The sequence below is a fragment of the Prenolepis imparis genome, unplaced genomic scaffold (genome assembly GCF_030444845.1).
Source record: "Prenolepis imparis isolate NDT839.2.m4 unplaced genomic scaffold, iyPreImpa1.0 SCAF_4, whole genome shotgun sequence".
NCBI classification, from domain to species: domain Eukaryota; kingdom Metazoa; phylum Arthropoda; class Insecta; order Hymenoptera; family Formicidae; genus Prenolepis; species Prenolepis imparis.
The window spans coordinates 18,641,422-18,664,733 of NW_028141162.1; the positions used below are offsets into that span (position 1 = coordinate 18,641,422).

At 30.4% G+C, this 23,312-nt stretch overlaps 2 protein-coding genes across 5 annotated transcripts; both read left to right on the forward strand.

The window, feature by feature from the left end:
- Nucleotides 1-378: 378 nt before the first annotated feature.
- Nucleotides 379-4,185, forward strand: Ift46 (intraflagellar transport 46). Of its 2 annotated transcripts, none has more exons than XM_083036235.1 (4): nt 379-673; nt 802-1,073; nt 1,860-2,051; nt 2,571-4,154. In XM_083036235.1, the coding sequence occupies exons 2-4, from the start codon at nt 856-858 to the stop codon at nt 3,151-3,153; spliced, it is 993 nt and encodes a 330-aa protein (XP_082892361.1). In that variant the 5' UTR covers nt 379-673; nt 802-855; the 3' UTR covers nt 3,154-4,154. The 2 variants fall into 2 exon arrangements, with proteins under 2 accessions (XP_082892361.1, XP_082892360.1); XM_083036234.1 differs by having other exon boundaries at nt 602-687; nt 2,571-4,185.
- Nucleotides 4,186-5,339: 1,154 nt separating this feature from the next.
- LOC145934968 (uncharacterized) lies at nt 5,340-17,902 on the forward strand. 3 transcript variants are annotated; one of them, XM_083035911.1, is made up of 10 exons: nt 5,340-5,527; nt 5,956-6,043; nt 6,382-6,433; nt 6,870-7,064; nt 14,915-15,082; nt 15,160-15,349; nt 15,634-15,884; nt 15,977-16,036; nt 16,653-16,877; nt 17,074-17,899. In XM_083035911.1, the coding sequence occupies exons 1-9, from the start codon at nt 5,457-5,459 to the stop codon at nt 16,868-16,870; spliced, it is 1,293 nt and encodes a 430-aa protein (XP_082892037.1). In that variant the 5' UTR covers nt 5,340-5,456; the 3' UTR covers nt 16,871-16,877; nt 17,074-17,899. The 3 variants fall into 3 exon arrangements, with proteins under 3 accessions (XP_082892037.1, XP_082892040.1, XP_082892039.1); XM_083035914.1 differs by lacking the exons at nt 5,340-5,527; nt 5,956-6,043; nt 6,382-6,433 and adding exons at nt 14,282-14,409; nt 14,681-14,816 and having other exon boundaries at nt 6,926-7,064; nt 17,074-17,902; XM_083035913.1 differs by lacking the exons at nt 5,340-5,527; nt 5,956-6,043; nt 6,382-6,433; nt 6,870-7,064 and adding exons at nt 13,802-14,409; nt 14,681-14,816 and having other exon boundaries at nt 17,074-17,902.
- Nucleotides 17,903-23,312: the final 5,410 nt, after the last annotated feature.

Below are 23,312 nucleotides of genomic sequence, written 5' to 3' on the forward strand. Positions count from 1 at the left end.
AAAAAGTTCATATATGAAAACAGATTAAAAAAATTTTTTTATTTGTTATTTTTCATCTTTCATATAAGTATATGAATTGATGACGCGTTTTAGTTTAGTTTAGATTAGATCAATTACATTTTATTTTGTCAATTTAGTTTAGTATAGTTTTTAGTTTATTAATTCTTTAGTTTTGTTACTTTTTTAGTTTCAGTTTTTTTCAATTCTCAAGTTTGCAAATGTTTAAATTTTCAAAATTTTCAGTTTTAAATTTTAAACTTTTCAAATTTTTAGATTTTTAATTTTAATTCTAATAAGTTTTATTAATTTTAATAGATTTTATTAATTTTAATAAGTTTTGAATTTTTAAATTTAATTAAATCCAATCCAAGTACAAGGCTAGTTAATATGATTTGCGTCATTGGTTTTGTATTTGTTTTGTTTTATTAAATTTCTTTGAGTTATTTAATGTATTAATAATTAATTAATTAGATGTGATTTAAAATTATAATTCTAACTCTTAACTTTACACAAAAGAACAGCTACAAAAACTGGCAGCTATCCAAAGCCATTACGAAATAAATAAAAAATAATATAATGTGTGTTTATACATATTTCTCAGTTAAAGTGCCGATCGATGAAACTATGGCGACGTTAGGAAAACAAATCCCCACCAGCTGTCAACGCGATACAGGTGTAATGCCGCAGGCAAAGTATTTTTTTTCCTTTTCGACGTAATTTAGCGATCGTAAATTTACATGAGATTGTGAGACAATTGTGCGATTCGCGTTCTGGTCTATATCCGCACTCGTCATCATACAGACCCTGAGGGCGATCGTCGAAGGACGCCTCGATGGACGTTCCTCGACTCCAAGCATGGACATCAGAGACAGCAGCGACGAGGAGGACGAGAGAACGAGCGATTTCCCGGCGTTCGGTAAATTCGACGAGGCCATCGTGGTACGCAACGCTGAAGAGATTAAGAGCCCCGTAAACCACAGACCCGTGAGTTCTAGGAAAAGCGGGAAAAACGATACTAGCTCGAACAGATTGGAAGATAACTCGCCACATAGCAGGAAACATGAATTTAGAAGGTAAAATTGCAATGTAAATTGCGCAACAATTATATTGAGGCCGGTGATGAATTTATTAGCAAACGTGCCGATTATAAGATTACTTGAATTAATTTTCTACTTATACGCAATCATTATTTTGCAATAGTGACTTCTCTTTTTTCGTACAAATATACAGAGTGTATAAAAAAGTCGGAACCCGGGAATATCTCGAAAAATATAAAAAATATTTTAGACAAAAATTGTAAAGTTTGAAAAGATTTATTTACTGGTCTTATCAATTTTTAGATGACGTCGCCAGGATCAGGACAAAGTTATCTTATGAATTTTTTCAATGGAATTACCATATTTTTAAATATATATTTTAAATTATAAATTGATTCCTCGTAATATTTAATATAAAAAGATAGGGTATAGCTAGAAATATTTCATAAAATATTCATTTTCCGATGATCTACTTCAATACTTTTATACACCAAAATAATGAGAGAAATTAATTGGTATAAAGAAAACACATGGTTGTCTTTAAGAGAAAATAACTGCTAGTGTAATGTACCTTTAATAAATAGATCCTTTTAAACTCTACATTTTTTTTATCTGAAACATTTTTTATAAAACATATTTTTCGAGATATTACGGGATTTCGACGTTTTTTATTACACACCCCGTATAGATATAGATATGATTTATAGATGTAAAATATAGATTTACATGTGTGTATACGTATGGTAATATATTTTAATTTATGTGCTTATTTTAAAGACTAGAATATGTTATCGTTATATTCCATATGTCGAACATGAATAGATACTCAAACAACGAGGTCGGCTTCGAGAAATCGCTGGAAATTGGCAGCGATCCCTCAGACAGTGAAGAGAGCGATGATGATGATATAGAGAGTACCAATGTGGCAAAATCGATTGATCTGTACGATCCTAAGGAATTCGAGAATCTGGAAGCATCGACAGAGGTCAAAGAACTATTTCATAACATAATGAGGCAAGTGCGAATTATTCGCGTTTTTATCCTACTTATTATGTGCATTTTTATCGCTGAAGACAGGACGTTCGTTTTTTTACGTCAGGAAAATCTTCAGAAAGATTCTCGACTCCTGGAGAGAAACCGAGGGTTATATAGGATTTTTACCCATTAAAAATATGAGGGTGGTTTACTTCAGCGCTATATGATTTTTTTTTGCTAAATCTGCTGAAAATGGTCCAAAGAAAGGACCGAAACGTCCAAATTAAATTCAAATTAAATAGAAAAAAAATTTAAGAACAAGTTTGTTGCGTTTGTTTTTCTAAAAATAATAATAATAAACAATAAAAATAATAAAATTAATAAATTAATAAACAGCGCAGAATTTTCGAGCCAATGGCCGCGTTCAGCAAAATAACTGCGTTGATGATGAGTTGTCGTCTTATCAACATTCTACGTTGATTTGTTGGTTTTAAAAGTAAGAACCCATCATTATTGTTCTTCTCTCGATTAAACAATTTATTTCATCGGTCATCATAGGTACACCCCGCAAAAGATCGAGCTAAACTACAAATTGATACCATTTATCCCCGATTACATACCGGCGGTCGGTGACATAGATGCCTTCATAAAAGTGCCGAGGCCCGACGGCATCGAGGATAAGATCGGTCTGACGGTATTGGACGAACCCTGTACCGAACAATCCGATCCTGCAGTCTTGCATCTGCAACTTCGTAGTCATTCGAGAAGCGCCGGAGCAGCCGCCAGACAGGCGGTAGTCAAAAGGATCGAGGATGCCGAGAGAAATGTCAAGTCGATTGACAAGTGGATCGATGACATGAATCAGTTGCATAGAAGCAAACATCTACCGGCCGTCCATCTAAATCGAGCGATGCCAGATATCGACAATTTGATGCAGCAATGGCCACCGCAGGTCGAGGATAAGCTCAACGAGTTGCAGTTGGATCTATCGGAGCTCGATTGCGATCTGCCACATCTGATCGATGTGGTCTGCAATCTTTTAGATATTCCCACGCGAGAAGACGCTAGATTGGAAGCTCTACATACCCTGTTCACGTTGTTCTTGGAAGTTAGAAATGTCGAAAGCCGAAACTTTAGTTAACATTGAAAACAGGGAGGGAGAAAGAGAGGGAGAGAGATTGCTTTTAGTTTTAGTATTAGGTTCAAATTCAGTTTACTTGAGATTATTATAGTTTAGTTTATTTTATAGTTTATAAATGTTTATATACATATGTATGGAGAAAATAGTGATTAATTGTAACCGGAAGTCCATCCTAAGCAGAAAGGCAAGGGGACTATGAATATAATAAATAATAAAAATAATATAAAATTAAATTCTTTAAATATTGTGTGTTCTTTTTAGTTTATTAGTTTCAATTTATTATTTTAATATTTTTGGTACAAATTATTTTTATTGTATACTATGACATTATTTTATTTAACTTTATTTTTAATACAAATTATTTTGTTTTTTTTATGTAAATTGTTTCGTTTTATTTTTTTTGTTTGACTCAATATCTTCAAATCTATTATCAACGTGAATATAATTTTAAGGCTCCTGGTACCTTGCCGACCATGTCGGAATCATCGTGACGTCAGAGGCGAGAAAACACACGCTATTTTTTTTAGATGCCATTTCTAAATAAAAACATATTTGCATAAAATAACACTTAAGATCTCTTTAATACACTTCTAAAAAACGCCGAAAACTATTCTTTTCCCTTGACAGTCAATCAACAACCGTAAAATGATCGAGATATCAGACTTTGACATGCGGAATGACTGCCCATGTAAGCAAAATGTTAGCAGTATGTCGGCAGATTGGCAGCAAATTCAGTCAGAGTATTGCGGCAGATTGACATCAACTGCGTCCGCATTGAGCTTGTGTTTTGTCAGCAGATTCTGCTGACATAACATGACAGCAGATTGGCGGCAGAAATCGAACAGATCTGCACAATACGTTTGATGGCAGATTGGCGGCAGAAACCGAGCAGATCTGTCAAACACAATCTGACAGCAAATTAGCGGCAAAAACTAAGCAGATCTGTCAAACACAATCTGACAGCAAATTCGCGGCAGAAATCGAGCAGGACCTGCAGTTTCTTGCAATTTAAACATAAATATATATTAATAAAATTAAATATTTTTAAATAAATATATTGGATGATTGCAAAAGTTCGTGCCCGATTTGCATAGATGGTGGTAATAACTTCAAATCGGGCACGAACTTTTGCAATCATCCAATATAACAGATGCATAAGATGTTATCGATTAATTATAATTTTCTTTTCATAAATATGACATTTAATGTATAACATATATGTTATATCGTAGTTATATCTCATATAACAAATGTTCAATTTAATTAAATTTTAATAATAAAATAAATTGTAAAAATAAATTAATTTTTAAAATTTAAGATATAATTATTTATATGTGAGAATTAAACTCTTGCTTTATGCTTTAAATATAGGAAATAAATCAATATAGGAAGTAAATGGATAATTTTCCATTTATTCTATTGATTCTAATCAGTTTAAAACTGACAGAAATATACTTTTGATCTTTTATTAATAGGCCACGACTTTTGCAGACTTTATATGTATTTTTAACAGAAATTTATTAATTGCGAGAAAATACATCGCATAGCGGTAAGCGAAGGAATAACTAATATTAAATAACTGCAAAATGCAGATTCTGTTGTCAATTTGTCATCAGATTGTGCGCATGCAAACCTTGCTTGATTTCTGCCGCTAATCTGACATCAAACTGCGTTGCGCAGATTCCCAACAGATCCTGCTCGGTTTCTGCCGCCAATCTGCTATGATAATTTTATACAAATCCTACTTGGTTTCTGCTGCTGACTTGCTACCAAATTATGTCAGCAGGTTTTGTAACATTTCTGCCAACATTTTGCTATCATTATTTCATATAACAGATTTTGTATACAATCTGCAGTTTTTTTGCTAGCAAAAATATATAGCAGACGTTTGGCAAAATCTGTTCAAACAGAGTTGGCTGTCTGGGTGTGCATGTGCAAAGACCAGAAGGAGTGGGCCTCATAATATTACATTTTAGGGTGCCGTCACATGGGGCGTAACTTGCGTAAGCGTAACCAGCGGATCGCCAATCACCGAGTTATTCCGATAGAGCTCGACGAAGGGCTCTATCGGAATAACTCGGTGATTGGCGATCCGCTGGTTACGCTTACGCAAGTTACGCCCCATGTGACGGCACCCTTATACCATGTGCTGAACGACTTTGCTCCGTTTGATCAATCTGCAACTGTCAAGTCTCCTATCAATTATGTTTTTTTAGTCTATGGTGTTACGTGTATCGTATATGTACATCCATAGGTTAATGTGAATATATCTTTTAACAAGTTTTATTTATTTATTATTAATTATGGCACAAACCATGGCTCCGGATGATTCATGGAAAACGCAAAGTTTTCGACAGAGCGTAATCGCGAAAATGTAAGTCAATTCGCATCTAATACACTATACAAGATGAAAACATTATCTATATTTGAGAAAGATGAGAGTGGTGTCATTATCGATTGAAAGAGATATATAAAATTTTAAGCATAAATTTTTCTTTTAAATATATTTTTTGTTCGTAGAGTATTATATTTATATTTATATATGCTTATATTAATGATAACTAACTTATAAGCTTATATTAATGATATCATTTATATGTGCTCTTGCATATTTATACGTGAAACGGTATATTAACTTTATGACAAAATTATAATAAATTTGTTTTTAACTATCCTTTATATTTTTTCCTTTAATTTTTCTAATTGTTTTTGCTTTTTTCCTGCTTTATAACACACACATGTACTACTGCTAAAAGAAATTATTTAATTTTTGTATATGTAATTCTAAACTTTCATTGACAGAGATGAAGCTATACAGATGTCCGGAATGCCTATATCGAAAAATAGCATTGAAATGGAAAATCATGTCTATCAAAAGGCAAAATCTAAGGTTTGTCTAAAATTGTGATTTGAATAATCAAGCATATAGTGATTCTATATTTTTATATTGTCTTATTTTATTTATCTCTGTAAAATTAAATTATATATTTTTTGCAAGCTATTTTTTCTTAGTTTACTTTTTCAGTAATATTAATTTAAAATAGTCTCATGTCACAATAAGATTGTTATAGCAAACAATGTTTTTTTTTTTTTAAAGAGTATATTACCTATGATTAATCCATTATACAATAGATTGTGTCATTATTTTGTATATTATTTCTGCTTTCTATATATATTATATTCTATATATATTATATTGTTTTCTAATATATTTCTTTTTTCTTGTAGGAGGAATACTTGGGCTTTGTTGCCAGATTAATTCTTCATGTCAGAGAAATGAGTAATACTTCTTAAATTATACTATAATTTCTTATTTCATGATAATATGCAAGATTTATTATAAGAGTAATGAGACTAATTTTGGTACAGTTATGTGTTAACATTAACTGTGTGTGTAAATTTTTTTAATTTTATCGTCTTGAAATATCTCCAGGCTATACATGATTTTTTGCTAAATAATAAAGAAGTAAAAATGCATTTGTCAATTATAACTAAACAATGTGTTGCTTCATTATTTATTAAATTTTATTAAAGTGTTAATTGTTATTAATATCTTTCACATATTGTGTTTGTAAAATTTTAAGTTCTACATTAAGTTATGCATTAAGTTATATTAATGTTCAGTGTTGCTATATTATCATTTTAAAAAATCAGTCATTACTTTTGTGACTCTCCTGTATATATTAGTTTAGTAAAATTCGATTTTTTCTCTTTAGATTCTAAAAAAGGTGCAACTGGTAATGCACCAGGTAATGCTGGCACTAACAATCAAGGCATGCCAGATCCAATTGGCGCTCTACAGACATTGGCGCGCCAAGGAACGGGTAATAATCAAATGATGGGTATGGGAGGTCCGGGTCCTAATCATCAGGGCATAATTCCACAACCACCTGCAAACACTGCAACTAATCGTAAGTAATTAACATATTTATAATTTAAAAAGTGTATATCAGAACAATTTGATATCAGAGTATTAGAATTTTATAAATAATTTATATATTTTTGCTCTATATTTTATCAACATATTGATTTTTTATGTTGACAAATAATTTATCAATTGATTTTGTCATAAAGACAATGTATTGTAACATAATAGATGACAGATAGTATTATAAACAGTAAATTGTAGATAAATAAATGTAATAATAAAATTTATTTTATTATTAGCTTGCATATGTTATATTAAATTATAATATTTAAAAATTTCTTGTGTTGATCATTCTGTATAAGCAGGTTTTTATATCTAAATAAAAGTAAATATAAATATAAAAATAGATATAAAGATGAGATGAGATGAGATATAAATTTTAATGTGCCTTGACTAGTAAATATTATGATGACCCTGACCTTGGAAAGCCTTTAAGCTGAAACGTATTTTAAAGCTGTCACTAGCTGTTAGTAATAGTTAAGTATGACAGACATCGAGTAATTAAGAAACGCTGATATATGCGTATTGTGTGGCGTTCGTCAATTATTTATCCCATACTCAATTATTTATTACACTAGAACAACACAAGCGCGCGCTACGCGCGCGACATTTCTCGATTTTATATATAAAAAAAATGATATTTTTATATAAAATTTGTTTAAATTTGATTAACATTTTTTGACAGAAATCACATAATTAAAGCGTTAATTTGCTAATTAAATTTTAAAATAAAAATATGTTATAAAAATTAAAAATGTTATAAATAATATTACAAATAATATGTTTACTACTTAAAACTCGAATAATATATTTCATTGTTTGCATATAACTTTTATATATATAATACAATGTACTATCGAAATATACAAGCAATAAATTTTGAATATTAAAAATCGATACTTTGTAGCAGCGGATCTTCTATGGCGCATAATTTATTATGTATATCAAATAAAAGAATTTGCACGCTCGTATCTATTTGGTATAAAAATAATCTGCAAACAACGTACTATTGAAAAAAACAAGCGATAAATTATTGGCTCTTTATATTAAATAAATATGAGCATGCAAATTATTTTATATAATATACATAACATAAGTCCGCGCAGTGTAGGGTTCGCGGCAATAAAGTTTCATCTTTAACTATTCAAAAAAAGGATAGAATTCATCGCTTGTTTTTTTAATAGTACATTTTATGCAGATTACTTTTATATCAAACAGATTCGAGCGTACAAATTTTTTCGTTTAATATACATAGTATAATTCTTCGTTATAGAATTTGCGCCGTATTATATATATTTCAACAGTACATTATCTGCACAATATGATGGTACCATCAGCATACAAACTTTTTGATCTAATATAAGTAAAATGAATCCGTACAAACTTTTTGATCTAATATAAGTAAAATGAATCCGCGCCGTATGGGATCCGCGGTTTAAAAATTTTAATTTTCAATTGTTTAAAACGAGCCAAAAATTATTCTTTCATATATTTTAACATTATATTAACTGCACATTATGATGATACCATCAGCATACCAGCGCACAAACTTTTGATCTAATATACATAAAATGAATCCGCGCCGTATGGGATCCGCGGTTTAAAAATTATAATTTTCAATTGTTTAGAGCGAGCCAAAAATTATTCTTTCATATATTTTAACATTACATTGACTGCACATTATGATGGTACCATCAGCATACCAGCGTACAAACTTTTTGATCTAATATACGTAAAATGAATCCGAGCCGTATGGGATCTGCGGATTTAAAATTTTAATTTTCAATTGTTTAAAGCGAGCCAAAAATTAATCTTGTATATATTTCAATTATATATTATATGCACATTATGATGGTACCATCAGCATACCAGCGTACAAACTTTTTGATCTAATATACGTAAAATGAATCCGAGCCGTATGGGATCTGCGGATTTAAAATTTTAATTTTCAATTGTTTAAAGCGAGCCAAAAATTAATCTTGTATATATTTCAATTATATATTATATGCACATTATGATGGTACCATCAGCATACCAGCGTACAAACTTTTTGATCTAATATACGTAAAATGAATCCGCGCCGTATGGGATCTGCGGATTAAAAATTTTAATTTTCAATTGTTTAAAGCGAGCCAAAAATTAATCTTGTATATATTTCAACTATATATTATATGCACATTATGATGGTACCATCAGCATACCAGCGTACAAATTTTTTGATCTAATATACGTAAAATGAATCCGCGCCGTATGAGATCCGCGGTTTAAAAATTTTAATTTTCAATTGTTTAAAGCGAGCCAAAAATTAATCTTGTATATATTTCAATTATATATTATATGCACATTATGATGGTACCATCAGCATACCAGCGTACAAACTTTTTGATCTAATATACGTAAAATGAATCCGCGCCGTATGGGATCCGCTGTTAAAAAATTTTAATTTTCAATTGTTTAGAGCGAGCCAAAAATTATTCTTTCATATATTTTAACATTACATAGACTGCACATTATGATGGTACCATCAGCATACCAGCGTACAAACTTTTTGATCTAATATACGTAAAATGAATCCGCGCCGTATGGGATCTGCGGATTAAAAATTTTAATTTTCAATTGTTTAAAGCGAGCCAAAAATTAATCTTGTATATATTTCAATTATATATTATATGCACATTATGATGGTACCATCAGCATACCAGCGTACAAACTTTTTGATCTAATATACGTAAAATGAATCCGCGCCGTATGGGATCCGCGGTTTAAAAATTTTAATTTTCAATTGTTTAAAGCGAGCCAAAAATTAATCTTGTATATATTTCAACTATATATTATATGCACATTATGATGGTACCATCAGCATACCAGCGTACAAACTTTTTGATCTAATATACGTAAAATGAATCCGCGCCGTATTGGGATCCGCGGTTTAAAAAATTTAATTTTCGATTGTTTAAAGCGAGCCAAAAATTAATCTTATATATATTTCAACTATATATTATATGCACATTATGATGGTACCATCAGCATACCAGCGTACAAACTTTTTGATCTAATATACGTAAAATGAATCCGCTCCGTATGGGATCCGCGGTTTAAAAATTGTAATTTTCAATTGTTTAAAGCGAGCCAAAAATTATTCTTTCATATATTTTAACATTACATTGACTGCACATTATGATGGTACCATCAGCATACCAGCGTACAAACATTTTGATCTAATATACGTAAAATGAATCCGCGCCGTATGGGATCCGTGGTTTAAAAATTATAATTTTCAATTGTTTAAAGCGAGCCAAAAATTAATCTTGTATATATTTCAACTATATATTATATGCACATTATGATGGTACCATCAGCATACCAGCGTACAAACTTTTTGATCTAATATACGTAAAATGAATCCGCGCCGTATGGGATCCGCGGTTTAAAAATTTTAATTTTCAATTGTTTAATGCGAGCCAAAAATTAATCTTGTATATATGTCAACTATATATTATATGCACATTATGATGGTACCATCAGCATACCAGCGTACAAACTTTTTGATCTAATATACGTAAAATGAATCCGCGCCGTATGGGATCCGCGGTTTAAAAATTATAATTTTCAATTGTTTAAAGCAAGCCAAAAATTAATCTTGTATATATTTCAATTATATATTATATGCACATTATGATGGTACCATCAGCATACAAGCGTACAAACTTTTTGATCTAATATACGTAAAATGAATCCGCGCCGTATGGGATCCGCGGTTTAAAAATTTTAATTTTCAATTGTTTAAAGCGAGCCAAAAATTAATCTTGTATATATTTCAACTATATATTATATGCTCATTATGATGGTACCATCAGCATACCAGCGTACAAACTTTTTGATCTAATATACGTAAAATGAATCAGCGCCGTATGGGATCCGCGGTTTAAAAATTTTAATTTTCAATTGTTTAAAGCGAGCCAAAAATTATTCTTTCATATATTTTAACATTACATTGACTGCACATTATGATGGTACCATCAGCACACCAGCGTACAAACTTTTTGATGTAACATACGTAAATTGAATCCGCGCCGTATGAGATCCGCGGTTTAAAAATTGTAATTTTCAATTGTTTAAAGCGAGCCAAAAATTATTCTTTCATATATTTTAACATTATATTGACTGCACATTATGATGGTACCATCAGCATACCAGCGTACAAACATTTTGATCTAATATACGTAAAATGAATCCGCGCCGTATGGGATCCGTGGTTTAAAAATTATAATTTTCAATTGTTTAAAGCGAGCCAAAAATTAATCTTGTATATATTTCAATTATATATTATATGCACATTATGATGGTACCATCAGCATACCAGCGTACAAACTTTTTGATCTAATATACGTAAAATGAATCCGCACCGTATGGGATCCGCGGTTTAAAAATTATAATTTTCAATTGTTTAAAGCGAGCCAAAAATTAATCTTGTATATATTTCAATTATATATTATATACACATTATGATGGTACCATCAGCATACAAGCGTACAAACTTTTTGATCTAATATACGTAAAATGAATCCGCGCCGTATGGGATCCGCGGTTTAAAAATTTTAATTTTCAATTGATTAAAGCGAGCCAAAAATTAATCTTGTATATATTTCAACTATATATTATATGCACATTATGATGGTACCATCAGCATACCAGCGTACAAACTTTTTGATCTAATATACGTAAAATGAATCAGCGCCGTATGGGATCCGCGGTTTAAAAATTTTAATTTTCAATTGTTTAAAGCGAGCCAAAAATTAATCTTGTATATATTTCAACTATATATTATATGCACATTATGATGGTACCATCAGCATACCAGCGTACAAACTTTTTGATCTAATATACGTAAAATGAATCCGCGTCGTATGGGATCCTCGGTTTAAAAATTTTAATTTTCAATTGTTTAAAGCGAGCCAAAAATTAATCTTGTATATATTTCAACTATATATTATATGCACATTATGATGGTACCATCAGCATACCAGCGTACAAACTTTTTGATCTAATATACGTAAAATGAATCCGCGCCGTATGGGATCTGCTGTTAAAAAATTTTAATTTTCAATTGTTTAGAGCGAGCCAAAAATTATTCTTTCATATATTTTAACATTACATTGACTGCACATTATGATGGTACCATCAGCATACCAGCGTACAAACTTTTTGATGTAGTATACGTAAAATGAATCCGCGCCGTATGGGATCCGCGGTTTAAAAATTGTAATTTTCAATTGTTTAAAGCGAGCCAAAAATTATTCTTTCATATATTTTAACATTACATTGACTGCACATTATGGTGGTACCATCAGCATACCAGCGTACAAACATTTTGATCTAATATACGTAAAATGAATCCGCGCCGTATGGGATCCGCGGTTTAAAAATTATAATTTTCAATTGTTTAAAGCGAGCCAAAAATTAATCTTGTATATATTTCAACTATATATTATATGCACATTATGATGGTACCATCAGCATACCAGCGTACAAACTTTTTGATCTAATATACGTAAAATGAATCCGCGCCGTATGGGCTTCACGGGTAAAAAATTTTAATTTTCAGTATTTTAAAACTCGCCAAAAATTATTCGTTTACATATTTCAACAGTACATTGCCTGCACATTATGATGGTACAATCACCATACCAGCGTACAAACTGTTTGGTGTAATATACGTTATATAATTGTGCGCCGTATGGGATCGGCGGCTTAAAAATTTTAGTTTTCTATATTTTAAAACGAGCCAAAAATTAATCGTATATAAGTTTCAATAGTGTATTGTTTGCAGATTATTTTGGTACCATCAGCATACCAGCGTACTACCTTTTTGGTCTAATATACGTAAAATGAATCCGCGGCGTATGGGGTTCGCGGGAAAATAATTTTAATTTTCAATATTTTAAAACTCGCCAAAAATTATTCGTTTACATATTTCAACTGTACATTGCCTGCACATTATGATGGTACCATCACCATACCAGCCTACAAACTTTTTGGTATAATATACGTAAAATGAATTTGCGCCGTATGGAGTCAGCGGCTTAAACTTTTAATTTTTAATATTATGCGTAACTATATACATATATCGCGGTAATACATGTCGATACTCATTTCTACTGCGCATTCGCAAATCGAATTATATTAAGATTATCAAAAAGTTTCGGACGAAATATATTTATGACTCTAATTAAGGAAATATTTATTGTCCTTAAAAATTGCTACGGAACCTTAATTGTTAATTTGGATTTGTCTCACTTCTAGTTTTAACTTAATAAATATATTACTTTATAATTAAATAAATTAATTAAAAAATATTAATATAGCGAGCTAATTAAATTATAAAATAATAATATGTTATAATATTTAAAATATCAATATGTTGTGAATAATATGTTGTAATATTTTATCCTCGTTTAATATTTTTGTTACAGAAATCAGCTGATTAAAACGTAAAATTGCTAATTAATTCTTAAAATAAGAATATGTTATAACATTTAAAATAATAATGTTTTAAATAATGTATTATAATTCCCTAAATTCGATTAATATTTATAACATCTATCACTTGATTTCTGTCAAAAAATATTAATTGCAGATAAGGCATTATAACATATTATTTATGACATTATTATATTAATTTTTATAACATATTTTTATGATAAAATTTAATTAGCAATGTAATTCTTTAATCATCTGATTTCTATCAAAAAATATTAACCAAGTTTAAACAAACTTTATATAAAAATATTATTCTTTTTTATTTAAAATCGAGGCATGGCGTAACGCGCGCTTTTGTTACTCTAATCTTTTTCTAAAAAAGACATTAAGTCGATTCTCGCAAGTATTTTTGCCTTTTTTCCGCCAAAATATTAATCAAGTTTAAAGTATAATAACATATTATTTTAAACATTATTTTATTTTACTTTTTGTACTAACTGTCAAACTGCTAACTGCTAACCCTCGCGATGACAGCCTTTCGATGCTACGAATATAACACACAACGCGAATGTCAAAAATATTAATTAAGCTTAAAGTATTATCACATATTATTTAAAACATTATTTTATTTAATTTTATTTTGGTCAAACTACTAACTGTTAACCCTCGCGATGACAGTCTTTCGATGCTACGAATATAACACACAACGCGAATCGACAGAGAACCAATCAGCATTGCGGAAAAGAGGCAATAATACTTCGAGACTTTCGAGAATCGACTTTTTAGAAATGGATACGTCAACGTTTTAAGATAAATACATAAAGATGAACAAGAATAATCAAATCAGGGTAAGTTATCAAATATCGAATTTATTATATAAAGCTTAATAGCGTTCGATTATAATAACCGATCTATGCTTACGGCATGTGATAAAAAATTTCAAGGTTACAATTGTTTATAAGTAGGTTCGCACTTTTTGCATTTGAAATCTGTTTTCTCTTTCTCCAATATTTAACGTATATTTATTTTCTTGTTTAACATGCATGAATTTTTGAGAATTTTAAGCAATATGAACATCTTAATGCATTATTTTTTACATTGCATGCTGAATCCTTTTAGCACAAATGCGGCTATTGTGGATGGCATTTCAATTTCACTACTAATTTTGTCGAGCATGAATGTTTCAAGCATTATGTAGAGGATAAGGATCGCATATTTGTAGATGACAATTATATTGTGACAATATGTTATGACAGTATGTTTACTGCATTCTTGTATTCTTTGCAAATATTTTATTGTATTATTTTATTGTATCATAATAATTAAATGTATTTATTTGTTAAATAATCCAAGAGAATACAAAGACTGCGGAAGGTTCTGCATGTGCAGATTCTTTGGACGAACTTTTGATCGAAGCAGTGAAGGCAAGGAAGGAACTCTACGACTATCGCATACCTGCTAATGAAAGGAGCAATTTGCGGAAAAATGCGTTGTGGGCAGAAGTGTCTAACACTCTAGGAGGTACTATTAATATCTTTTGTGAATACATATGCAAATATTTTATATATTATAATTAAATAATGAAATTAAATTTTTAGGGGCTTTTAATCCAGAGGAGGCGAAGGCTCGCTGGAAATATTTGAAAGATAATTACACAAAAGCTCGCAAGAAAGTCAAAGGCTACATTCCCAGTGGATCGGCAGCCAATGCTGCTAGTGGACAAAAGAAGCCCAAGTTCAGATTTTACGACCTCATGACATTTTTAAATGACTTTCTTGAGACACGGCAGTAAGTTCTTTCTCTTCAATGTGCAAAAATGTATCACTTTTTTTGTCATTTTGTCAAGGAAAATAGATATAGAAGACAACTTTTCATGTTCGATACACTCACATAGGGTGCTATACCCTGTGAAAACAGCCTAGTCAAAATGATGTCAATATGACGTCATATTGATCAAATTTTGGTCAATATGACGTCATATTGATCAAATTTTGGTCAATATGACGTCAATTTGATATCATTGACTTTCTGTTTTCACTGGGTATGTATATATAAATATATATTTATTTCAGGACTGTGAGTTCATTGCCATACGTTGCTGAAAGTGAAAACTATGAAACATTTGAGCCACACGAGGATGATAGCAACAGTGCTTTGGGGTTCACTGATAATTCTCCTTTGATGCAGACTACCATTGATGCTTCTCCACCGTTACTGACTCCCACACCAACTCTCGTTCCTCCGAGGACCTCAACACCCAGAAACGTCTCTCCACAAACGCCATTAAGTATGACTTCGCGAATACCGGCCACAAATGCGAAAAGTTAGTATATTTTTTTTCCGTGTCCTTTGATGATAATAACTACACGTATCGAAATATGTATCGCTATAATAACATTGTTGCCTTGTTTTCAGAACCGTTGCAAACTGCTGAGAACTATTTTGATGAAAGCCGAAAAATTTCCCCAGCCAAAAGTAAGTCATAAATTTTAAGAAAAGTTATAATAAAGTAAATATATTGTAAAATGTGAAGATTAATAATAATTTAATTTAAATATTAAAAATTTAAATAAATTTAAAAATAAATATAATAATAATTAATTTTTGTATCGCTAGTAAATCAAAGGTATTTTCATATAAATTCGACCAATACTAGCTATAAAATTGTTTATTTATTATGACGTTTCGACCATAGGTTTTGGTCCTTTTCAAGTACAAGTTATAATGATAGCATCAATATCTGTCAAGTTTAATTTTCACAAAGAAATATCAATATTAACTTCATCACAATTATAAAGAGAAATCGTTGTGTCATATGTTTAACAGAATTCTAACATGACACAACGATTTCTCTTTATAATTGTGATGAAGTTAATATTGATATTTCTTTGTGAAAATTAAACTTGACAGATATTGATACTATCATTATAACTTGTACTTGAAAAGGACCAAAACCTATGGTCGAAACGTCATAATAAATAAACAATTTTATAGCTAGTATTGGTCGAATTTATATGAAAATACCTTTAATAAATATAATAATTAATATAATTAATAAATTTTAATAAAATGTATATTATTTATGTTTTAGAGCAAAAGACCGAAGGCTTGCAAACAGCTTTAATAGAAGCTTTAAAAGAGCCAACAACGCAAACTGTTGATCCGCTAGATGGGTTTTTAGCACGGTTGGGAGAAGGAATGCGAAGGTTGCCATATCGTGACAGAGCTCGCCTGGAAATACGATTTTTGACATTGCTCGCTGAAATAGAAGATGTTGGTGCTAATCAAGATCCATCAATGCGTTATTAATTAAAAGGTTATTATTTTTATTTTGCTAAGTTGGACAGTGACTCTTGACACGTCTAAAAAATAATAAGTTTAATAATAAGTAAAAATAAATAAATAATAAATTTATTAATAATAAGTTTAATAAGTTAATAAATTAATAAGTTAATAAGTTAATTAATAAGTTAATTAATAAGTTAATTAATAATAAGTTTATTTACACACAGAGCAAAAAAAACCGACGACTAATGAGAGCATCAACGACCGATCGAATCGACCGATTAGTTCCACTGACGTTCCGAGATTCTCGTGGGATTTGTCTGCGTTTCTCGCGGCGAATCCGACTTAGGGACGATCGCGTTTTAATTGAATCATTCGGAAAACAAAATGTAAGTAAAGATTCCATATGATGGAAAAGTAAAATGTAAAATTTATACTAATTATTCTTACTTGTAATTGCAAAAGTCAAACACTATAAATAAGTAAAAGATATATATATATATAATATATAAGGATTTTTTATGTGCTCGATAATTGCGTTTATATACAATTTCGTTCGACATCTTCATAATTTATGCAGCATCATTATTTTATGATGCACGTCATTATGTATGGTTGAGAAATAATTATTATTCTATGTGTATGTATGTACGTGTCCAAAGTAATTATATTTTAACACACAAATAACAATAAGTAATTATTACGACGTGCAACACAAAAATGCAAATAATTGATTGACTTATTTCAAAATTTATTGTTTATAGTGCTTTACGCGAGCTCTATTTGTGTTGATAAATAATAAATAATTCTGATATAATTAAAATTAACCTGGATATATAATAGTTTTAGAAAACCAATACGTGATCATGTGTGTAGTTTTCATATTGGGTCATAATGCCGTTGGTGCAATATCCGCTAATTGTTCATGGTAATTATAGCAATTTGCAAGGCGTCATATTTAATTATGTATTATTATATCATAGGATTAATAAATTGACATCGACGAATAGAACTTTAATAATGTGTCATGTATTAAAAATTTTCATAAATACACTCTAAATTTGAGAATAAAAAATACTATATTTAAAATTGTTTAATATTTTTAGAAATTTCCAAGAAAAGAATATTACGCGTATAATCAACATTGACGTTAATTCGTACCGTTACCTGTCTAAAATTAAACGAAATATATAGAGCAATGTGATTAAATTTGATTACCGCAAAACGATTACACAAAATGAGTTTAATCTCTTGCGCTTTGCTTATATAGTCCAATTCGTTAAATGAACCATTCTTATCATCGTCTTCTTCCTCGGGAGAACGAGGATCTGAATGCACCGGCGAATGTTTATCCGATTCTTGATCATCCGTAGGAGATCGGGATGAGCTACGATCCGATCGAGGCGACTAAGATCTATTCTTTTCAATTTATTATAATTTAATTAAAAGAAATTATTATACTCATAATTATTCTGGTGAAAAGAAGAGATTTAGAAATTTCAAAATATCTTATGAAAATAAAACACAAAATAATATCTATTTATCTTTATTGTAAATATAAATGCAATTACCTTTTTAAAAATCGTTGAGCAGAACTTTTTCCCACTGCAAGGGTACTGCCCCGCTGTTTTCGAAATATGTAGCAAAGTCATCTCGAATTCTAGAGGCAAGTCGGGTGTGAGCGTTAGTTCTGTTAGCATTGTTCATTTCTTGCAATGCACCGCTTGTCATAATTCCCTCTTCACTGAAAATACGACTATAACACCTTTCGGAGAGTGGCATTTTGTTTTCATTCTGAATCACAAAATTATGCAAGCATACAGTCGCTTGAACAATTTTAACTGCAGTGGAGACAGATGCAATTATCGGTCGACGATAAATTCGCCATTTCGCTGCCAAGATGCCAAACACGCTTTCGATCATTCTTCGTGCTCGACTAAGACGGTAATTAAAGACTTTTCTTTGACGATTTAGACGTCCACTTCGTGGATACGGTCGCATCATGTAATGAGTCAAAGCGAATGCCTCATCCGCTACTAATACGAACGGTAATGCTGGGCCGGAAGCTTCAATTGGTCTCGGTTGTGGCAAATTCATTTGATTTTTTTGGAATCGCTGACCAAAGTTTGAAGATGCCGCCGTCGCTCTGTCTGCCTTCCCCACCAATGTCAATTAATGTGAAACAGTAATTGGCATCACAAACCGCTAATAAATTAATACTATGACTCCCCTTGTAATTATAAAAAGTTGAGCCACTGTGAGGAGGTGATTGAAATAGAAAATGATCATTATTTTCATCTCTTAAAGTAAATATAAATACAATAAAGTAAATATAAATATAAGTACATTTAAACATCGATTTACCTGTATTATTACGTGCTTCCCATCTATCGCACCTATGCAATGCGGAAAATTCCATTTCGTTGCAAAATCATTAGCGATTCTCAGCCAATTCTCTTCCTTTATTTCAGGGAAAACTGATGTGTGGAGAGTATTCCACAATTCCTCGCATGTCTCAGAAATAATTTTTGAGACAGTGTTTATTCCAATCCGAAAAGAATAGGCTATTGAAGCCATACTGTCCCCAGACGCTAAATATCTTAAACATACTAAAAGCCGTGTACGGGTTGATATTGGATCTCGCATGACATATTGCTTTTCAATGAATGGCCCAACAATATTCAACAATTGATGGAACATCTCTGTGGACATTCGACAATAATTATAAAACATTTCGTGATCTTCAAATTCCATTTCTCTGACCAGATTGTTACTGGCACCTTGCAAAAATCTTTGTCTTTCTCTAAATATCGGGCGCACCCACATTCTATCATGAGCTTTTTTCTCTTGAATCATCAATTTCCATATTACAAACAGTTTTAATATATGACGTTTTTCAACTTTCTGTTGAAGTGTTTGCTTCATCTTCTTCCACTTTCGCCATCGTTTCCATATAATTATTAATATTATGTCAGGATCCATTAAGTATTTTTCCCACTGTCTTCCTTGATGTTCGTATCGGGGAACAGAGGCAGAAGTATATGTGGACGGATCTGAAATATAAATCAGAATTATAAGAGGACAAAAGAGACGTTTTTGAGAAAAGAAGACAAAAAATAAAAAAATTGCAAGTTTTTTAAATAAAGTAAATTAACTCACCTTTCATTTGCTGTATGAGGATTTCTGCAACCTCTATATTTACATTCTACGCAAAGTTTACTTTCCACGTAACAAGGACACCTTTGACTGCAACAGTATTACAGATCAGGGTTGGCAAAATAACAATTAAATTTTGAAAAATTAAATAATTGATTTATACAAATTTAATTAAAGTGTCATGGATTGACGATTAATTAGAGAAAAATTAATCGAAGGTCGATCAATGGACGATTAATATAAATGAGATTAATCAAACATAATTTGATTAAAGATTGATATAGACGGAATCACAATTGATATGAGCGAAATTAATCGAAGAGTATTCGATTAACGATTAATGTAAGCGAATTTAATTAAAAGTCCTCCGATTGACGATTGATGTGAGCGAATTCAATTGAAAGTCTTCTGATTGACGATTGAAATGAGTAAATTTAATTGAAAGTTATTAACGATTAATAAATAAATAATAAATAAATAATAAATAAATAATAAAGAATTTATTAATAAATAAATCATTCAATAATAAATAATTTATTATTTATAGTTATCAGTAACATTTTTTATTTGAAAAAATACTTTATATACATACAATCGCACATTTTTATTTAAAACATATTTTAAAATATTATTTTATTCGAAAAATTTTTATATTATTTTTATATATTTATATATTTTATATTTTTATATATTAAACGAATAATATAAAATATATAAATATATAAATAATATAAAAATTTTTAGAATAAAATAATATTTTTTCATATGTTTTAAATAAATGTGCGATTGTATGTATAAAAGTATTTTTTCCAATAAAAAATGTTACTGATGACTATAAATAATAAATTATTTATTATTGAATGTGATTTATTATTGAATTATTTATTTATTAATAAATTATTTCTTATTTATTTCTTATTTATTTATTATTTATTTCTTATTTATTTCTTATTTATTTCTTATTTATTTCTTATTTATTTCTTATTTATTTCTTATTTATTTCTTATTTATTTCTTATTTATTTCTTATTTATTTATTATTTATTTATTATTTATTTATTTATTATTTAATATTTATTATTTATTTCTTATTTATTATTTATTTATTTATTTCTCCGATTAATTTCGCTCATATCAATTATGATTCCGTCCATATCAATCTTTAATCAAATTATGTTTGATTAATCTCATTTATATTAATCGTCCATTGATCGACCTTCGATTAATTTTTCTCTAATTAATCGTCAATCCATGACACTTTAATTATAAATATTTATATATATCAATTTGTATTTAAACATGTTAGTTAATTGAAAAAATAATTAATTAATTTCAACCCTCTGTTACAGATCAATGCAGAAGTAGTTAAATTAAAAGTTGGAACAAATATCCCTTTCAACATAGTTTATCTCTTTAAACATAAACAAAAAGAACATCTGTATTAATCTTTTTGATTAATAGGAGATTAATTTTAATATTATGATTATTAGAAATAGATAATTACCTTAAAAATGCTGCTAAATGCAAAGTTCAAAAGCTGTCCTGCATCGACTATTTCGTCTTATATGTTTATCTTGTCGGTTATTTTAAACATGCGCGTTTTACGAAACCGAAAATATCGGTTCCCCATGAAGCGTACTTTTCGAGACGCGTAGGTTACGAAAACCAATCACAAATCATATTTAGCATTTCTGTTAGAGCGTACAACAGAAATTCTAATCTACGATTGGTTGTATTAGTTACGCGTTCCGCGCAATACGCTCTATGTGAATGCCGTCTTTCAGAATGGCATAACTTTTATTAAATCACTAGATTACACTAGAATACGCAGGTTACGCTTTACGCAGGTTAGGGTGCCGTCACATGGGGCGTAACTTGCGTAAGCGTAACCAGCGGATCGCCAATCACCGAGTTATTCCGATAGAGCTCGACGAAGGGCTCTATCGGAATAACTCGGTGATTGGCGATCCGCTGGTTACGCTTACGCAAGTTACGCCCCATGTGACGGCACCCTTACGCCTCATGTGACGGCACCCTAACGCTGGGTCCACAATAGGTGATTTAAGCCCTAAGCCTTAAGAAATTGACCAATCACAGTCGAGTTTTCTCCTCATACTTGACTGCGATTGATCAATTTCTTAAGGCTTAGGGCTTAAATCAGCTATTGTGGACCCAGCGTAATGGTGCGGTCCCATGATACGGAACGTATGCGCAATGCGGAATTGGCGGAACGCTCGTGATTGGTTTAATCTGTTTTACGTCCGTTCCGCCGATTTCTGTCCGCAAGTTTCTATTTTATGCGCATTTTGTGCGGAACTTCGAAATTGTGTATATGCGTGAAAAATGTCGAAACAGCAGATATCCGTAAGAATATTATTAAAAATTATTTTAAATAACAAATTAAATCTTAAATTAATAACTTCATATATTATTGCAATATTATATTAAATAATTTCTTTACAAAATATAAGTTTATTACTTATACGGGAGTTGGCGGTTATGATTGTTTATTTATAGAATAAAAAATGTGGGTATTGTGGATACATTCTTCCACAATATTTTTATTTTAATTTATTAAACCACTCTTGTTTTCAACCATTTGACAAGGAAAATGATTGTATAAATGTGGATGAAAATTTAGTAGTCACTGTCAGTAAGTATTATTTTAGTAATTGAAGCATATTTTTTGACAAAGTATGCCATTATCTATTGAATTATTTATTGAAAAATTATATTGTCTGGCAATGATACTGACAAATTTCCGTTTGCCACTGTTATAATTGTTCCTCTTATTTTAGTATCTCGCATAGAAGAGTTCAATGAATCTAATTTACCAAATAAAGAATTAAATAATCCACAAGAAGAATTAAATAATCCACAAGAAATTGACAAAGATGAATTATTAATATATCATGTATCGCAGAAGCGAGCATTATTCGATCATCGAATACCAGCAACCGAAAGAAGTAGTTTTAATTTATTTAACAACCCGCAAATAATAATAAACAATTTTTCAGAATCCATATTCAATATTAAGTTGTTGTCAGTTTCGAAGGTTATATATGAAATTCATGAATTTTTTGACCGGTACATATATGTGTGAATCCGATCCGCATAAATTTGTATTTCCTATGTCCCATGCAGCGGAAAATACGGAAGCGTAATTTGCGCGAGCCAATAATGTACGCTGTTCCGATAGAGACAACAAAAAAATCTATGGGAAAGAATCTTATGATTGGCCAACACCAATTGCGCTTCCACGTTTTCCGCTCCATGGGACATAAGAAAATATATTTCAGCGGAACGCAATT